Below are 19,581 nucleotides of genomic sequence, written 5' to 3'. Positions count from 1 at the left end.
AGTGGTTGATGCCAGGCATGCAACGGACCACTGTTTTGGTGGGGTGTTTTTTGAGTTTGCGCATGAGGAAATGAATACGCCTTCTACTGCACCTATGCTATCTGTGAAGTAGAATTATTTTTATGTGGATTAAATGTGCAGTCTCATGAGGGTCGTTGTCAACATATATAGCCTATGATAGGAATATAAATTGAAAAATATATTAATATCAAAGTACATTCCCCAGATCCTGGTGGTCGGGGTAGGTCTACTACATGCTATCAATCTGTTATTATGCCTATTGATTATATTATGCCATTTCTATCAAATCAGTCATACTTTCAAAGGGAACAACAGCATTTGAACAGTCAAAAAATACCGACTGATAATGTAACAAAGCATCTCTTTATGCTTATTTTTTTTAAAGGCTGCCACTACCAAAAATTAGGCTGATTATCTATTCTTACAGCATATCTGGCGCCAAGGTTTTTACTTACCTTCGTTGCCTCACGCACGCGCAAGTGTCTTTTCGCGCCAAACAGCAACACAGCTGGTGGTGGCAGCAGCATCAGTACCGCACAGACCACAGCGTCCAGTTTCGCTACAAAATAAATGGCTAACTAGCTAACTGTAGCTAGTTACTTTGTTTTGAATCTGTAAAAGGTTTCTCTGGTAAGTTATCAAATAAGTGTCGGGTTGTGAAAACGCTATTGTTGTAGGTAGCCACTTGTATTTTACAAACTATACACATGTACAATATTACGAGCTAGCTAGTTTGGTTGGTAGGGTAACTAAAGTTTGCTAGTTAGCTAGCTAGGCTTGCTAGCTATTATTTTCATAAAGTTCAGGGATGTCAATAATTACATTATTATCTGAATCCATCTAAAACGGCTCTTCATTTTGTATATATTTAGATTTTGAACCAATACATAGCAGGGACTTTTGTTCAATAATAAAATGATGTGCTTGTGGTGGCAGCCTATTCATATGGTTTTTAATTAAATTCAGAAGGTACAGTCGTGGCCAAAAGTTTTGAGAATGACACAAATATACATTTTCACAAAGTCTGCTGCCTCAGTTTGTATGATGGCAATTTGCTTATACTCCAGAATGTTCTGATTAGTGATCAGATAAGTAGGATAAGTATCCCTCTCACCCCCCCCCCCCCCCCTTTAAGATTTAGATGCACTATTGTAAAGTGACTGTTCCACTCGATGTCATAAGGTGAATGCACCAATTTGTAAGTCGCTCTGGATAAGTGCGTCTGCTAAATGACTTAAATGTAAATGTAAATGTAGATGAATTGCAAAGTCCCTCTTTACCATGCAAATGAACTGAATCCCCCAAAACATTTCCACTGCATTTCAGCCCTGCCACAAACGGACCAGCTGACATCATGTCAGTGATTCTCTCATTTACATTTACATTTAAGTCATTTAGCAGACGCTCTTATCCAGAGCGACTTACAAATTGGAGATGTTCGATCAAGTTCAAGTCCGGGCTCTGGTTGGACCACTCAAGAAAATTCAGAGACTTGTCCCGGAGCCACTCCTGCGTTGTCTTGGTTGTGTGCTTAGGGTCGTTGTCCTGTTGGAAGGTGAACCTTCGCCCCAGTCTGAGGTCCTGAATGCTCTGGAGCAGGTTTTCATCAAGGATCTCTATGTACTTTTCTCCGTTCATATTTCCCTTGATCCTGACTAATCTCCCAGTCCATGTTGCTGAAAAATATTTCCACAGCATGATGCTGCCACAACCATGCTTCACCGTTGGGATGGTGCCAGGTTTCCTCCAGACGTGATGCTTGGCATTCAGGCCAAAGAGTTCAATCTTGGTTTCATCAGACCAGAGAATCTTGTTTCTCATGGTCTGAGAGTCCTTTAGTTGCCTTTTGGCAAACTCCAAGCGGGCCTTCATGTTCCTTTTACTGAGGAGTGGCTTGCGTCTGGCCAATCTACCACGAGGGCCTGATTGGTGGAGTGCTGCAGAGATGGTTGTCCTTCTGGAAAGTTCTCCCACCTCCATAGAGGAGCTCTGGAGCTCTATCAGAGTGACAATCGGGTGCTTTGTCACCTCCCTGACCAAGAGTCTTGGTGGTTCCAAACTTCTTCCGTTTAAGAATGATGGAGGCCACTGTGGTCTTGTTGACCTTCAATGCTGCAAACATTTTTTGGTACCCTTCCCCAGGTCTGTGCCTCGACACAATCCTGTCTCAGAGTTCTACGGACAATTCCTTCGGATTGGTTTTTGCTCCCACAGCCAACTGTGAGACCTTATATAGACAGGTGTGTGCCTTTCCAAACCATGTCCAATCAATTGAATTTACCACAGGTGGACTCCAATCAAGTTGTAGAAACATCTCAAGGATGCTCTCCTTAACACAGGTGTGGGTATTGACGAGGACAAGGCTGGAGATCACTCTGTCACGCTGATTGAGTTTCAATAACAGACTGGAAGCTTCAAAAGGAGGGTGGTGCTTGGAATCATTGTTCTTCCTCTGTCAAGGAAACACGTGCCGTCATCATTGCTTTGCACTAAAAAGGTTTCACAGGCAAGGATATTGCTGCCAGTAAGATTGCACCGAAATCAACCATTTATCAGATCATCAAGAACTTCAAGGAGAGCGGTTCAATTGTTGTGAAGAAGGCTTCAGGGTGCCCAAGAAAGTCCAGCAAGCGCCAGGACTATTTCCTAAAGTTAATTCAGCTGCGGGATCGGGGCACCACCAGTACAGAACTTGCTCAGTAATGGCAGCAGGCAGGTGTGAGTGCATCTGCATGCACAGTGAGGCGAAGACTTTGAGGATGGCCTGGTGTCAAGAAGGGCAGCAAAGAAGCCACTTCTCTCCAAGGAAAAACATCAGGGACAGACTGATATTCTGCAAAAGGTACAGAGATTGGACTGCTGAGGACTGGGGTAAAGTCATTTTCTCTGTTGAATCCCCTTTCCGAATGTTTGGGGCATCTACAAAAAGCTTGTCCGGAGAAGACAAAGTGAGACAACTTCTCCCAACCATCCAGGAACAGTTTGGTGACGAACAATGCCTTTTCCAGCATGATGGAGCTTGCCATAAGGCAAAAGTGATAACTAAGTGGCTCGGGGAACAAAACATCTATATTTTTTAACCCACAAATTCTGACAAACTCCAAGCATTGATTATGCAAGAATGGGCTGCCATCAGTCAGAATGTGGCCCAGAAGTTCATTGACAGCATGCCAGGGTGGATTGCAGAGGTCTTGAAATAGAAGTGTCAACACTACAAATATTGACTCTTTGCATCAACTTCATGTAATTGTCAATAAAAGCCTTTGACACTTATGAAATGCTTGTAATTATACTTCAGTATTCCATAGTAACATCTAATAAAAATATCTAAAGACACTGAATCAGCCAACTTTGTGGAAATGTATATTTGTGTCATTCTCAAAACATTTGGCCACGACTGTACAATAGCAAATGGAAATTAGTGATGGGCATTCCGAGTCTTTTCGGTGACTCCTTTCCTTTGGCTCCCAAACAGCTCTTCGTTGAAAATGGTTCAAATCTAACTAGAACCATGAACAAATTGCAAATCTCCGATGTAAATACCATTATGTCAGATCATGAAATTCAAATACAATTTTACCTGGCCAAATTATGAGATGGTTAGCTATTGTTTATGTGTGGACTAGATTGACGCACTTTCCGCACAATTTATTGTTTCTGAAGTGAGGATAATTATTTTGTAACTTAGTTGCAGAAAAATGTTGTTTTGTGCTCAATAAGTAGTAGCACTATGCAAATCAGGGAGCCAAATTTACACCTCTTTCATCGATGCGATTCGGTTCCCGAAATTCACCAAAATGATCCGTTCAAATAGAGCAGTTTGTTCACGAAAGACTCATCACTAATGGAAATCAGACACATACAATTTATATTGGTTACATATTCAAACCGTTTCTCACCTGCTGTAATGTTATGTAAACATATATTATGTATATGGACAGTTTGTTTATTCAGTGCTACAGTATTAAAATCCAGTAACTGATGATTATATATTTTGCTTTGAAGGTTTTTGCTGAAGTACCTTTCATCTGTTGAGATTTGGTTTCACTGAAAGGTAAGTCATAGGAATAAACTACTGCTTTGATGTATTTTCAGGGTGCAAAGCTCCATTTTCAGCAGTTGGTTATAAATGCTGAAAGAAGTATACAGTTGAAGTTGGAAGTTTACATACGCTTAGGTTGGACATATTAAAACTCGTTTTTCAACAACTCCACAAATTTCTTGTTAACAAACAATAGTTTTGGCAAGTCGGTTAGGACATCTACTTTGTGCATGACAAGTAATTTTTCCAACAATTGTTTATAGACAGATTCCAGTGGGTGAGAAGTTTACATACACAAAGTTGATGTGCCTTTAAACAGCTTGGAAAATTCCAGAAAAGGATGTCATGGCTTTAGAAGCTTCTGATATGCTAATTGACATAATTTGTGTCAATTGGAGGTGTACCTATGGATGTATTTCAAGGCCTACCTTCAAACTCAGTGCCTCTTTGCTTGACATTATGGGAAAATCTAAAGAAATCAGCCAAGACCTCCACAAGTCTGGTTCATCCTTGGGAACAATTTCCAAACGCCTGAAGGTACCACGTTCATCTGTACAAACAATAGTACGCAAGTATAAACACCACAAAACCACTCAGCCGTCATACCGTTCAGGAAGGAGACACGTTCTGTCTCCTAGAGATGAAGGTACTTTGGTGAGAAAAGTGCAAATCAATCACAGAACAACAGCAAAGGACCTTGTGAAGATGCTGGAGGAAACGGGTACAAAAGTATCTATATCCACAGTAAAACAAGTCCTATATTGACAACCTGAAAGGCCGCTCAGCAATGAACAAGCCACTGCTCCAAAACCGCCATAAAAAAGACAGATTACGATTTGCAACTGCACACGGGGACAAAGATCACACTTTTTGGAGAAATGTCTGATGAAACAAAAATAGAACTGTTTGACCATAATGACCATTGTTATGTTTGGAGGAAAAGGGGGAGGCTTGCAAGCTGAAGAACACATCCCAACCGTGAAGCATGGGGGTGGCAGCATCATGTTGTAGGGCTGGTTTGCTGCAGGAGGGATTGGAGCACTTCACAAAATAGATGGTATCATGAGAACGGAAAATGATGTGGATATATTGAAGCAACATCTCAAGACATCAGTCAGGAAGTTAAAGCTTGGTCGCAAATGGGTCTTCCAAATGGCCAATGACCCCAAGCATACTTACAAAGCTGTGACAAAATGGCTTAAGGAAAACAAAGTCAAGGTATTGTGGAGTGGCCATCACAAAGCCCTGACCTCAATCCTATAGACAATTTGTAGGCAGAACTGAAAACGTGTGTGCGAGCAAGGAGGCCTACAAACCTGACTCAGTTACACCAGCTCTGTCAGGAGAATGGATCAAAATTCAAAACTTTTCCTGAAAAGTTTGACTCAAGTTAAACAATTTAAAGGCAATGCTACCAAATAGTAATTGAGTGTATGTAAACTTCTGACCCACTGGAAATTTGATGAAAGAAATTAAAGCTGAAATAAATCACTCTCCTATTATTCTATTATTTTACTAGAATTAAATGTCAGGAATTGTGAAAAACTGAGTTTAAATGTATTTAGCTAAGGTGTATGTAAACTTCCGACTTCAGCTGTACAGTTACTATCAAATCATACAGTAATGTTGTATTCCATTTAGCTGGCCAAATGTATTGCACTTGCCGTAAGCCTATATGTAAATTATCAACCATATTGAAATAAGAAGCTACAAAAGATTTCCTTTGCTTTTTATTCTGTAATCATTAGCTCATCAGTCTATAAGTGTGTTTCTCAAATGAATTGCATCTTTGATATGCCATACACACTTTATAAACAACATATCTTACTCAATGTGTTCTCTCTGGAATAAATATAGGTTGAACGTAAATCTGTCTTTGTTTTAGGTGTAGTGGATAAAAAAAGGAATGGATCAACACACACAAGATGTCTGTTTTCCCATTGAGGAAGATAACGCTCCATTGTCTCCTAAACGACTAAGGACAGATTGCACAATAACAAACAAACACAGTTGCAAAACCCATTTCAAATTCCCAGAACCATTGAGTTTCCGGAACAACGATGGTGTCACATCACTGCAGAATAGGCCTATTCTTCAGGAGGACAAAACACATAGAGTTGAATCTGACCATGAATATCTCAAATACACAGTGACAGGATTTCATTGTGAAAAAATTGGAAAAGAGGAGAGTACAGCTCTCGGAGATAATCAGACATGCGCAGGTTCATGTGTAATCAGTCCTCACAGTACAGATGGAGACTCTCAAGGTCTATGTCAAGGGCTAGATGAGCAACATGATCCACTTAGTGAAACAGGCACCCCTTCTTATAGCATTCACTCTAGAAATGAAGCTGGGTGTGTGTCAGCAAAGTCTCACTCTTCTGATGACAGAACAACCGATACATCCTCAAGTTATGATTTCAATCAGCCTGGGAAATCACTCAAATGCAGTCTCACCGGTACTAGTCCCTCAGCAGATGAAGAAGCAGTGACTGAACAAAATGGTGAAAGCCGCCTCCCAGGAACCGACCACAGCTCAACTGTGAGTGACGGTACTGAAGAATCTGATTACACCTGTGAAAGCCTGGCTCTGAATTCAGCCATTTACAGTATGGGCTTCATCAAAGGATCTACTGAAGGTAAAAATAATCACCAGATTCAGAATGAGGATAAACATGCATTCAATCAAAGTATCTGCTGTGAGAAAGAGGCCAGGCGTTACCCATTACCCAGTGATGACAGAGAGGGCTGCGAGTCATCTGGCTCTCATGCTGAAACTGAACCTTTTGGGAACTTTACAGGAGTGAAAAAAAATGAAGGAAATGTAGCCAGAGAAAATGCAGATGTCTGCGATAGAGAAGCAAAAGCCCAAGTTAACAAGGAGTACTTCATGCATAATGACAGCTCTGCCGCAGCTGAGACAGTAGTTGAATATGTAGATGGCTCCGTTGTCACTTGTTATACGGTATTAGACAGACCTGTACTGACTGATGGGGCTGAGATCAATATGGGTCTTAAGCTTGAGGATCTCCGTGAACAAACATTAGGGCACGCTGTTGGCACTGTGACAGCTGAAACTTTGTGTGAACTGGGTGTTGATCACAACACAACACAGAAACTGTCGGTTTCAACACACCTCAGTCAAAAGCCAGCTGATGTTAATCGCAACAAGATAGCAAGTGTAACCGATCATTCAGTTTTCTCTGACATCAACGGAGTGGCTCTAGAAACTATGTCTCCTCTCCACCCACCACAACCAGAATATACCACGTCTCCTCTCCACCCACCACAACCAGAATATACCACGCCTCCTCTCCACCCACCACAACCAGAATATACCACGTCTCCTCTCCACCCACCACAACCAGAATATACCACGTCTCCTCTCCACCCACCACGACCAGAATATACCACGTCTCCTCTCCACCCACCACAACCAGAATATACCACGTCTCCTCTCCACCCACCACGACCAGAATATACCACGTCTCCTCTTCATCCACCACAACCAGAATATACCACGTCTCCTCTCCACCCACCACAACCAGAATATACCACGTCTCCTCTCCACCCACCACAACCAGAATATACCACGTCTCCTCTCCACCCACCACAACCAGAATATACCACGTCTCCTCTCCACCCACCACAACCAGAATATACAACGTCTCCTCTCCACCCACCACAACCAGAATATACCACGTCTCCTCTCCACCCACCACAACCAGAATATACCACGTCTCCTCTCCACCCACCACAACCAGAATATACCACGTCTCCTCTCCACCCACCACAACCAGAATATACCACGTCTCCTCTCCACCCACCACAACCAGAATATACCACGTCTCCTCTCCACCCACCACAACCAGAATATACCACGTCTCCTCTCCACCCACCACGACCAGAATATACCACGTCTCCTCTTCATCCACCACAACCAGAATATACCACGTCTCCTCTCCACCCACCACAACCAGAATATACCACGTCTCCTCTCCACCCACCACAACCAGAATATACCACGTCTCCTCTCCACCCACCACAACCAGAATATACCACGTCTCCTCTCCACCCACCACAACCAGAATATACCACGTCTCCTCTCCACCCACCACAACCAGAATATACCACGTCTCCTCTCCACCCACCACAACCAGAATATACCACGTCTCCTCTCCACCCACCACAACCAGAATATACCACGTCTCCTCTCCACCCACCACAACCAGAATATGCCACGTCTCCTCTCCACCCACCACAACCAGAATATACCACGTCTCCTCTCCACCCATCACAACCAGAATATACCACGTCTCCTCTCCACCCACCACAACCAGAAGATTTCCTCTTGAGGACTGCTGAATATGTCAGGAATGCTACTTTGGAGCTCTCTTTACATTTTGATGCTCAAAATGGAACCCAACTCAAAGGTGAATATGAAGACACCTGTCAGTTATTGATGGAACAGTGCAGCTGCACAACAGAGGAACATGACACAAGCAGCCAGGGGATCCATCATTGGGAGCCACTTCTCAGCAGCACTCCTGGCCATGAAGAGAGTTATGATGCTGAAGAGGGAAGCAAAGTAAGTTCTGACACAGCAAAACACCTTTGTGAGGAATGGGACCCAGCGGGCCAGGTTTCTACCATTAAAGACTATCTAAAGACACTTGAGACTGTTTGTTTTCCATCTGAGTACGCAGTTCTGGATGGGATAATGGAGGAAAATGGTGACAGTGTTACAGAAACTGACCTGCATGTCGATTCAGTGAACCAGGAACTTGGAATGATACCTCGATGTGACATGCTAAGCACAGGGGTCATAGGTGCGATGACTGGTGAGTGGATCAACAACTCGCCCAAAATTGCCAACCTACCAATACTCCACCTTCCTGCAGAAGCTATACCTGGAACTGTTCTCTTGCAGGCTGCCAAGGAGGATCCAGCAGTTGATCACACCGACGGAACTGAAGCACTACTCAAGATTGAAAACAATCATGTGGTCCCTTTCACCTCAGTACCCAATGATGCTGTCGTCCCAGGATCAGATTCTAACCCAGAGGATGACACAGTACGGGACCGAGAGGAGGACCGATCAGTCTCAGTCATGCCATCTGCGGCACACATTCTCTCTGACTGTGTGCCAGCTGGGTTTGACACATTTGAAAAGATCCAGCTCTGTCCCCTTGACACCAATGGCCTGGAGCACAGCCCTCTCCTCAGCAGCTCGCCCAGTCAAACGTTTAAAACTGAGTTCCAACACCACAGTGCTGGTGGCACTATGCACTCAGGAGAGAGTGATGAAGAGTACATAGCAGAGGAAGAAGAGGACCAGTGCCAAGAAGAAGCTGAGAAGGGATTTTTTCACTGTGAAAACACCAAGTTTAATGAAGTTCCTGTCCCCGACTTTATCTCACCCCAAATCTCTCCATCATTGAGTCCAGAAATGCCTATTCTTTTCTGTGAAACTTCCCAGTTTGATTCTCCCCCTCAGACAAAACTCCCAACTCTCACCTCTGACAAAAACATCCATCCGGTCTCTGAAACCCATGACTTCCCAGAGTTTGAAATAAAGGAGAGGTTCGACATGGTCATGGAAGAGCTCAGTTTGTATTTCGAGATCAGTGACGAGGCAGGTTATCAATCATCCAAAAGAGCAACATCTGAACAGTGCAGCGTTAGGGACCCTGGGGCTGAGGAGGACAACACTGATTTAATGACGTGAGTGTTTCTATTGTTTTTATTATGGTTACTGTGTGACTAACTAATTTCCCTTTGGGGATTAAAGGGATACTTTTGGATTTTGGCAATTAAGCTTCTTATGTACTTCCCCAGAGTCAGGTGAACTTCAGGATACCATTGTTATGTACCTGCATCCAGTATGAAGAAAGATAGAGGTAGTTTTGCGAGCCAATTCTAACTAGCGTTAGCACAAAGACCGGAAATCTTCGGGATCAGCTAGCGTTGGCACACGAAACGACCTCCTTATGAACTTCCTTCATATCCCGAACTATCCCTTTAATAGACGGAGCAGTAGTGACCGTCCAAGCAGCCAGGTTGCAGTGGAAGACAAACCACGTGGAGGCACATTAATGGGAGATGGTGACCACGGTCTGAAAACATATCAAGCAGAACCACAAACTACATGTACCACTGGGGGCCTTGACTGCGAGCAGGAGGTGCCTCTTGAATGCTGCCATCACAGCACAGAGGGAGAGGACTCCATGTACTCTTCAGTCAAGCACAAAGGTTGGTGTGATTCGACATTGAACAAAAGGCCTTGGTCTGATACTTCACTCTCTAGATAAATGTCTTGCATAAGGATGTCTCAGAAAACAAGTTTTTTGATGTAACCCTAACAAGAATGTTAACTGAGTAGTTTGTATTTTTATTTTTATTGCATCAATCCGACACCTATCGGATGGTGTTTTTTTTCTTTCTTGTTGTCAATTTGTCTATCAATACAGGTTCCAAAATTATATGCAAAAATATCATTAAAACACAGCCATAGAAAAACTGTTTTGTTGTTGTTGTTGTTGTTGTGGGGACAGTGATAGCTTATCAAAACATGAACAGAGTAATCCTGCCTTAACATGACGGTATTATTATTGGATTGTGTCGACAGATCACTCCAGGGGGCAAGGAGCAGATGAGAAATGCAAGCTGTGGTCTCCTGCGTTCATGTTTCTCCCATGCCTGGACCAGTTAAACCAAAGTGGGTTACACATTCCCACTCTGAGGGGAGTATTTTGTTAAAAATCAGCAGGTTGTAAAAGGTTTTAGTTGAAGTAAGGCGTTTCAGTAATTGGAGTTATTTATTTATTCACTGAGGCCTTTTACAGCTCTTGGAGCATCATGCTATCGACAGCAGCTCTCTAACATATCTGGCCTGTTAATTGGAGGCCTAGATATTGTACACTACACTGTACTGTATGCAGCAGGTGGTAGTCTGTTCACACATATAAGTACAGTACTAAATAATGTATTTATTATTGTCTCCTTGCCCCCAGGAAAGCCTGAGCAACCAAAAAGATTGGAGCCTCTGAAAACATGCACACGTCCCATCAGGGTTGGACTCTCCAAGAAGGCTAAGACTAAACAACTTCACCCCTACTCCAAGTGAGCACTTGATGAAATGTATTTATACAGGATATGTTACCTTATTTTATTTTAACTTCATTTACACAGGGAAGTTCACCTTGAGACCCAGTTCTCTTTTACAAGTGAGCCCTTAACACATAAAATACCTTCGTCTTTATAGTATAGTATTCATGGGTTTAACTCTAGCTCTATGCTATACTATTGAAAATATAAGAGATTATTACAAGCCTTACTTCATATGAGAAACTGAGCACTTCATGTAATGTATTTACAGTGCATTCGGATAGTATTCAGACCCCTTGACTTTTTCCACATTTTGTTACTTTACAGCCTTATTCTACAATTGACTAAATAGTTATTTTGCCCTCATCAATCTACACAAAATGCTCCATAATGACAAAGCAAAAACAGGTTTTTAGAAAGTTTTGGAAATGTATAAATACATTTAAAAAACAGAAACAGTACATTTACATAAGGATTCAGACCCTTTACTCAGTACTTTGTTGAACCATCGATTACGGTGATTACAGCCTCAAGTCTTCTTGGATATGACGCTACAAGGTTGGCACACCTGTATTTTGGGAGATTCTCCCATTCTTCTCCGCAGATCCTCTCAAGCTCTGTCAGTTTGGATGGGGAGTGTCGCTGCACAGCTATTTTCAGGTCTCCAGATATGTATGATTGGGTTCAAATCTGGGCTCTGGCTGGGCCACTCAAGGATATTCAGAGACTTGCCCTGAAGCCACTCCTGCATTGTCTTGGCTGTGTGCTTAGGGTTGTTGTCCTGTTGGAAGGTGAACTTTCCCCCCAGTCAGAGGTCCTGAGTGCTCTGGAACAAGTTTCCATCAAGGATCTCTGTTATTTCTCTGTTCATCTTTCCCTCGATCCTGACTAGTCTCCCAGTCCCTGCCGCTGAAAAACATCCCGATAGCATGATGCTGCCACCACCATGCTTCACCATAGGGATGGTGCCAGGTTTCCTCCAGAAGGGACGCTTGGCATTTAGGCCAAAGAGTTGAATCTTGGTTTCATCAGACCAGAGAATCTTGTTTCTCATGGTCTGATAGTTCTTTAGGTGCCTTTTGGCAAACTCCAAGCGGGCTGTCGTGTGCCATTTACCGAGGAGTGGTTTCCGTCTGGCCACTCTACCATAAAGGCCTGATTGGTGGAGTGCTGCAGAGATGGTTGTCTTTCTGGAAGGTTTTCCCATCTCCACAGAGGAACTCTGGAGCTCTGTCAGAGTGACCTTCGGGTTCTTGGTCAGCTCCCTGACCAAGGCCCTTCTTCCCGATTGCTCAGTTTGGCCGGGCGGCCAGCTCTAGGAAGAGTCTTGTTGGTTCCAAACTTCTTCCATTTAAGAATGATGGAGGCAACTGTGTTCTTGGGGACCTTCAATGCTGCAGACATTTTTTGGTACCCTTCCCCAGATCTGTGCCTCGACACAATCCTGTCTCGGAACCTCTACGGACAATCCCCTCGACTTCATGGCTTGGTTTTTTCTCTGACATGCACTGTCAACTGTGGGACCTTATATAGACAGGTGTGTGCCATTCCAAATCATGTCCAATCAATTGAATTTACCACAGGTGGACTCAAAGTTGTAGAAACATCTCGATGATGATCAACGGAAACAGGATGCACCTGAGCTCTCATAGCAAAGGGTCTGAATACTTATGTAAAGAAGGTATTTTTATAAATTTTTAATACATTTGCAAAAATGTATAAAAACCTGTTTTCGCTTTGTCATTATGGTATATTGTGTGTAGATTGATGGGGAACATTTTATGTTTAATCCATTTTAGAGTAAACGTAACAAAATGTAGAAAAGGTCAAGGGGTCTGAATACTTTCCGAATCCACTGTATCTTATGAATAATGTGTTACCGCGTTCTAATTATTTCAATTTTCGGAGTATTTATTGATGGAAGTTATGTATTTCATATTGTTTTGCAAATGTACATTTGAATGGCCTTGCTACATTATTGTGGGAGGTTTGGAGATGTTGAAAAAACTTGTTCACCAGAGGATACATACGCTATACTTGATATATCGAGATAATTGATATATCCGTAGGCTAAACTCTTCTCTCTTACATACTTATTATCATTACACACTGACTTCTCATTTTGTTAACACTACCTTATGAACAAGTAAATAATTTAGAAAACAAGCCAGTCTCCAATAAATGTGTCAATTTGTCAGTTTTTCTATAATGCTCCACAGGCTCCACTAAAATCCTGATTTAGTATACTTTCCCTGGGACAGTCTGGGACAGGTCCCCCAGGTGATGAGAGTGACAATGAAATATGTATTTGCGGAAATGTAATGGTGGGGATGATAATAGTCTAGTATACCAAGAGAGACTGTGCGTGGCTTTGCAAAATAAGGCTGATATTAAATATTTCAACTTTTGTTGCTAAATCCATCATTTTTCATCATGATCAGACTAAACCGTCAGGGTACTGAACACGGGTGGACAAACTGGTGGATGTGACAAACTAAAACCCACAAATTCTGACAAACTCCAAGCATTGATTATGCAAGAATGGGCTGCCATCAGTCAGGATGTGGCCCAGAAGTTCATTGACAGCATGCCAGGGCGGATTGCAGAGGTCTTGAAAAAGAAGGGTCAACACTGCAAATATTGACTCTTTGCATCAACTTCATGTAATTGTCAATGAAAGCCTTTGACACTTTTGAAATAATTATACTTCAGTATTCCATTGTAACATTGACAAAAATATCTGAAGACACTGAATGAAGCAGCAAACTTTGTGGAAATTAATATTTGTGTCATTCTCAAAACCTTTCGCCACGACTGTGTGTATTCTGCAAAATAATATATATATATATTCATACCCCTTGACTTATTTCAGTTCTCTGCCAGGTTTTCAGTTTTCTAATGCTTTTCTGATTACATTAATGGTCAGGTTTGTACTTCGTTGAAAGAGATATTGTCTCGATTGGAACTAACTGACAGACCTTCATGCAGTCCTACAGGTTACTGAATGATTTCTTAAAACACTACAAGCAGGAAGTTACATGCACCTGCAATCTAAACTAAGCTTGATTGCAACGAAAAACGCACAAGGATAAACCAGTAGATCACTTGAGCTCGCGTTATTTTAGCACGTATTGATGGTTTAACAACAGATCAGATGGCAATAATCTTGTGGCTTTCGATGTTTGCAATTGGCCCATTAAGGCGCTTGATGGGATTGAGAAACACTTTAAAGCCCCACTCAGAGCCAGGAGGTATATACATTTTTTTGAAGATCTTAGAAAATTACTCCCCTCAATCCTTTGCAGATGCTCCCCCATGTAATTAATTTACCGCAATTATGAGCACCAATAATTATGTAACCCGGGATCCAAGATCTTAAATACTACTGACAATCAAAAAGTGTTATTAGGGGGGAGGGTCCAAAAATGTGAGAATTAGGCACACTTAGATATGTTTGTTTTTATTAAAATGGACATGGCATATTCAAGGCACCAGGAGACTAGAAACTGCAACATTCAGCTAGAGACCTCGCATATACCATATACAGTGCCTTCGGAAAGTATTCAGCCTTATTCTAAAATGGATTAAATTGTTTTTCTTCCCCATCAATCATCACAGAATACCCCATATAGAGGTTTTTAGAAATGTTTGCAAATTTATTCAAAATAAAAAACAGAAATATTACATTTACATAAGTATTCATACCCTTTACTCAGTACTTTTTGAAGCACCTTTGGAAGCGATTACATTATTGAGTCTTCTTGGTATGACGCTACAAGCTTGGAAAACCTTTATTTGGGGAGTTTCTCCCATTGTTCTATGCAGATCCTCTCAAGCTCTGCCAGGTTGGATGGGGAGTGTATCTTGCACAGCTATTTACAGGTCTCTCCAGAGATGTTCGCCATTACATAAATATAATTGTACACTTGAAAGGGATCTCTTTTCCCTTCATACCCAGCCCCCCTGCAGATAGATGTCAACTGTATCAGAAAAATGTGACCAGATATTTTTAATGAGTATAGAAAGGCCCAGCGAAGACCGATATACCATATTTCACAGCATGTTTTTCCAATGGAAGACAAACTGTTACATCATCCACTTCATCTTTTATTTTGATTTACCAGATAAACAGCTACAGCATCTATCACACACACATCCAAAGCATCAGGTATCTGTCATCATGGCCATTGACAGTGTTATATACTGTACCTCTGTTTTACAGAAAACAGTACCTTAGTGAGGTTATTTTTGGCTGCGTTTAGACATGCAGCCCAATTCTGATATGTTTTCCACTAATTTGTCTTTTGACCAATCACATCAGATATTTTCACATCAGCTCTTTTTCAGGGCTGATTTGATTGGTCAAGTGGTGAGGTTAACAGTTAGTTTCTGACCCTGATGCCTCTTATTTAGCATATATTTAACTAAACAACAACTGTATCAGTAGACTATTACACCATCATGACATTTCTGCCAGAGCAGAATCATAGAATTCAGATGAATTCTGAATCACATATATGAAACATAACAGTAACATAAAGTGGGGCAAAAAAGTATTTAGTCAGCCACCAATTGTACAAGTTCTCCCACTTAAAAAGATGAGAGAGGCAATTTTCATCATAGGTACACTTCAACTATGACAGACAAAATGAGAGAAAAAAATCCATAAAATCACATTGTAGGAATTTTAATGAATTTATTTGCAAATTATGGTGGAAAATAAGTATTTGGTCACCTACAAACAAGCCAGATTTGACTAAATACTTTTTTGCCCCACTGTACACTGATTGTACAAAACATTTGGAACACCTGCTCTTTCCACGACAGACTGATCAGGTGAATCCAGGTGAAAGTTATGATCTCTTATTGATGTCAGTTGTTAAATCCACTTCAATCAGTGTAGATGAAGGGGAGGAGACAGGTTAAAGAAGGGTTTTTAAGCCTTGAGACAATTGAGACATGGTTTCTGTATTTGTGCCATTGAGAGTGAATAGGCAAGATAAAATATTTAAGTGCCTTTGAACGGGGTATGGTAGTAGGTGCCAGGCGCACCGGTTTGAGTATGTCAAGAACTGCAACGCTGCTGGGTTTTTCACACTCAACAGTTTCCTGTGTGTATCAGGAATGGTCCACTACCCAAAGGGCATCCAGCCAACTTGACACAACTTTGGGAAGCATTGGAGGCAACATGGGCCAGCACCCCTGTGGAACGCTTTCGACACCTTGTAGAGTCCATGCCCCGACAAATTAATTGAGGCTGTTCTGAGGGCAAAAGGGCGTGCAACTCAATGTTTTGTACACTCTGTGTATATGTTTTATTGTCACATCCACCAGCAAGGATAACTTCCTCAAAAGGCCCAGTGCAGTGAAAATGTCATGTTTGTCATTTATTGTCATGTCTTGTCCCTGTGCTCCCCATGCTATTCGTTTCCCTCTGCTGGTCTTGTTTGGTTCTTTCCCTCCTATCCCTCTCTCTCCCCCTCCCTCTCTCACTCTCTCGCTCTCTCTTCTCTCTGTCGTTCCGTTCCTGCTCCCAGCTGTTCCTATTCCCCTAATCATCATTTAGTCTTCCCCCACCTGTTCCCGATCCTTTCCCCTGATTAGAGTCCCTATTTATTCCTTTGTGATCCGTTCCTGTGCCGTCGGTTCCTTGTTTTGTATTCCATGCTGTGATTGCGTTTCGCCCTGTCCTGTCGTGTTTTTTGCCGTGATTGTGTATCATCCTGTCCTGTCGTGTTTTGTGCCTTCTTCAGACGCTGCGTGTGAGCAGGTGTCTCAGTCGACTACGGCCTGCGCCTACCCGAAGCGACCTGCAGTCTGTGGCCGCTTCTCCAGTTGTTTTCCCCTCTACAAATCTAGAGGATTTCAGTTATTCCGTTTTGAACATTAATAAACTCTGTTTCTGTTAAGTCGCGTTTGGGTCCTCTTTCACCTGCATGACAGAAGGAACCGACCAAGGAATGGACCCAGCGACTTCAGACGCTCGTTACACTGCCGTCGAGATCCAAGGAGCCATGCTCGGCAGACACGAGCAGGAATTGTCCGCTGCTCGCCATGCCGTGGAGAACCTGGCCGCTCAGGTTTCCGACCTCTCTGGACAGTTCCAGAGTCTACGTCTCGTGCCACCTGTTACTTCCTGGCCTGCCGAGCCTCCAGAACCTAGGGTTAATAACCCACCTTGCTACTCCGGGCAGCCCACTGAGTGCCGCTCCTTTCTCACGCAGTGTGAGATTGTGTTCTCTCTCCAACCCAACACATACTCTAGAGAGAGAGCTCGGGTTGCTTACGTCATTTCACTCCTTACTGGCCGGGCTCGAGAATGGGGCACAGCTATCTGGGAGGCAAGGGCTGATTGCTCTATCAAATTCCAGAACTTTAAAGAGGAGATGATTCGGGTTTTTGACCGTTCAGTTTTTGGTGGGGAGGCTTCTAGGGCCCTGGCTTCCTTATGCCAAGGTGAACGGTCCATAACGGATTATTCCATTGAGTTTCGCACTCTTGCTGCCTCTAGTGAGTGGAACGAGCCGGCGCTGCTCGCTCGTTTTCTGGAGGGACTCCACGCAGTGGTTAAGGATGAGATTCTCTCCCGGGAGGTTCCTTCAGATGTGGACTCTTTGATTGCTCTCGCCATCCGCATAGAACGACGGGTAGATCTTCGTCACCGGGCTCGTGGAAGAGAGCTCGCATCAACGGTGTTTCCCTGCTCCGCATCGCAACCATCTCCCTCCTCTGGCTTTGAGACTGAGCCCATGCAGCTGGGAGGGATTCGCATCTCGAATAAGGAGAGGGAACGGAGGATCACCAACCGCCTGTGCCTCTATTGCGGAGTTGCTGGACATTTTGTTAATTCATGTCCAGTAAGAGGCCAGAGCCCATCAGTAAGCGGAGGGCTACTGGTGAGCGCTACTACTCAGTCCTCTTCATCTAGATCTTGTACTACTATGTCGGTCCATCTACGCTGGACCGGTTCGGGTGCTACATGCAGTGCCTTGATTGACTCTGGGGCTGAAGGTTGTTTCATGGACGAAGCATGGGTTCGGAAACATAACATTCCTTTCAGACCGTTAGACAAGCCTACGCCCATGTTTGCCTTAGATGGTAGTCATCTTCCCAGTATCAAATTTGAGACACTACCTTTAACTCTCACAGTATCTGGTAACCACAGTGAGACTATTTCTTTTTTGATTTTCCGTTCACCGTTTACACCTGTTGTTTTGGGTCATCCCTGGCTAGTATGTCATAATCCTTCTATTAATTGGTCTAGTAATTCTATCCTATCCTGGAACGTTTCTTGTCATGTGAAGTGTTTAATGTCTGCCATCCCTCCCGTTTCTTCTCTCCCTACTTCTCAGGAGGAACCTGGCGATTTGACAGGAGTGCCGGAGGAATATCATGATCTGCGCACGGTCTTCAGTCGGTCCCGAGCCAACTCCCTTCCTCCTCACCGGTCGTATGATTGTAGTATTGATCTCCTTCCAGGGACCACGCCTCCTCGAGGTAGACTATACTCTCTGTCGGCTCCCGAACGTAAGGCTCTCGAGGATTATTTGTCTGTGTCTCTTGACGCCGGTACCATAGTGCCTTCTTCTTCTCCGGCCGGGGCGGGGTTCTTTTTTGTTAAGAAGAAGGACGGTACTCTGCGCCCCTGCGTGGATTATCGAGGGCTGAATGACATAACGGTTAAGAATCGTTATCCGCTTCCCCTTATGTCATCAGCCTTCGAGATTCTGCAGGGAGCCAGGTGCTTTACTAAGTTGGACCTTCGTAACGCTTACCATCTCGTGCGCATCAGAGAGGGGGACGAGTGGAAAACGGCGTTTAACACTCCGTTAGGGCATTTTGAGTACCGGGTTCTGCCGTTCGGTCTCGCCAATGCGCCAGCTGTTTTTCAGGCATTAGTTAATGATGTTCTGAGAGACATGCTGAACATTTTTGTTTTTGTCTATCTTGACGATATCCTGATTTTTCTCCGTCACTCGAGATTCATGTTCAGCACGTTCGACGTGTTCTACAGCGCCTTTTAGAGAATTGTCTCTACGTAAAGGCTGAGAAGTGCTCTTTTCATGTCTCCTCCGTTACCTTTCTCGGTTCCGTTATTTCCGCTGAAGGCATTCAGATGGATTCCGCTAAGGTCCAAGCTGTCAGTGATTGGCCCGTTCCAAGGTCACGTGTCGAGTTGCAGCGCTTTTTAGGTTTCGCTAATTTCTATCGGCGTTTCATTCGTAATTTCGGTCAAGTTGCTGCCCCTCTCACAGCTCTTACTTCTGTCAAGACGTGTTTTAAGTGGTCCGGTTCCGCCCAGGGAGCTTTTGATCTTCTAAAAGAACGTTTTACGTCCGCTCCTATCCTCGTTACTCCTGACGTCACTAGACAATTCATTGTCGAGGTTGACGCTTCAGAGGTAGGCGTGG

General features: G+C 43.3%; 1 protein-coding gene across 1 annotated transcript; it reads left to right on the top strand.

Annotated features, from left to right (window-relative positions):
• The first annotated feature begins 8,161 nt into the window (after positions 1 to 8,161).
• LOC123995951 lies at positions 8,162 to 11,551 on the top strand. Its single transcript, XM_046299603.1, has 4 exons — positions 8,162 to 9,787; positions 10,092 to 10,315; positions 10,692 to 10,781; positions 11,077 to 11,551. The coding sequence occupies exons 1-4, from the start codon at positions 8,526 to 8,528 to the stop codon at positions 11,187 to 11,189; spliced, it is 1,689 nt and encodes a 562-aa protein (XP_046155559.1). The 5' UTR covers positions 8,162 to 8,525; the 3' UTR covers positions 11,190 to 11,551.
• Positions 11,552 to 19,581: the final 8,030 nt, after the last annotated feature.

This window comes from Oncorhynchus gorbuscha, linkage group LG14 (genome assembly GCF_021184085.1).
Source record: "Oncorhynchus gorbuscha isolate QuinsamMale2020 ecotype Even-year linkage group LG14, OgorEven_v1.0, whole genome shotgun sequence".
In the NCBI taxonomy this organism is placed as follows: Eukaryota; Metazoa; Chordata; class Actinopteri; order Salmoniformes; family Salmonidae; genus Oncorhynchus; species Oncorhynchus gorbuscha.
The sequence above is the reverse complement of the archived record's forward strand: the minus strand, read 5'-3'. Positions and strand labels throughout refer to the sequence as shown.

What these genes read in the sequence shown, in the direction of transcription:
- LOC123995951 (XM_046299603.1), top strand. Translation starts at nt 8,526, where the DNA reads ATGGAACAGTGCAGCTGCACAACAGAGGAACATGACACAAGCAGCCAG. An exon ending in GACAACACTGATTTAATGAC is followed by an intron (nt 9,788 to 10,091) that starts GTGAGTGTTTCT and finishes TCCCTTTAATAG; the next exon opens with ACGGAGCAGTAGTGACCGTC. An exon ending in CCTGGACCAGTTAAACCAAA is followed by an intron (nt 10,782 to 11,076) that starts GTGGGTTACACA and finishes CCTTGCCCCCAG; the next exon opens with GAAAGCCTGAGCAACCAAAA.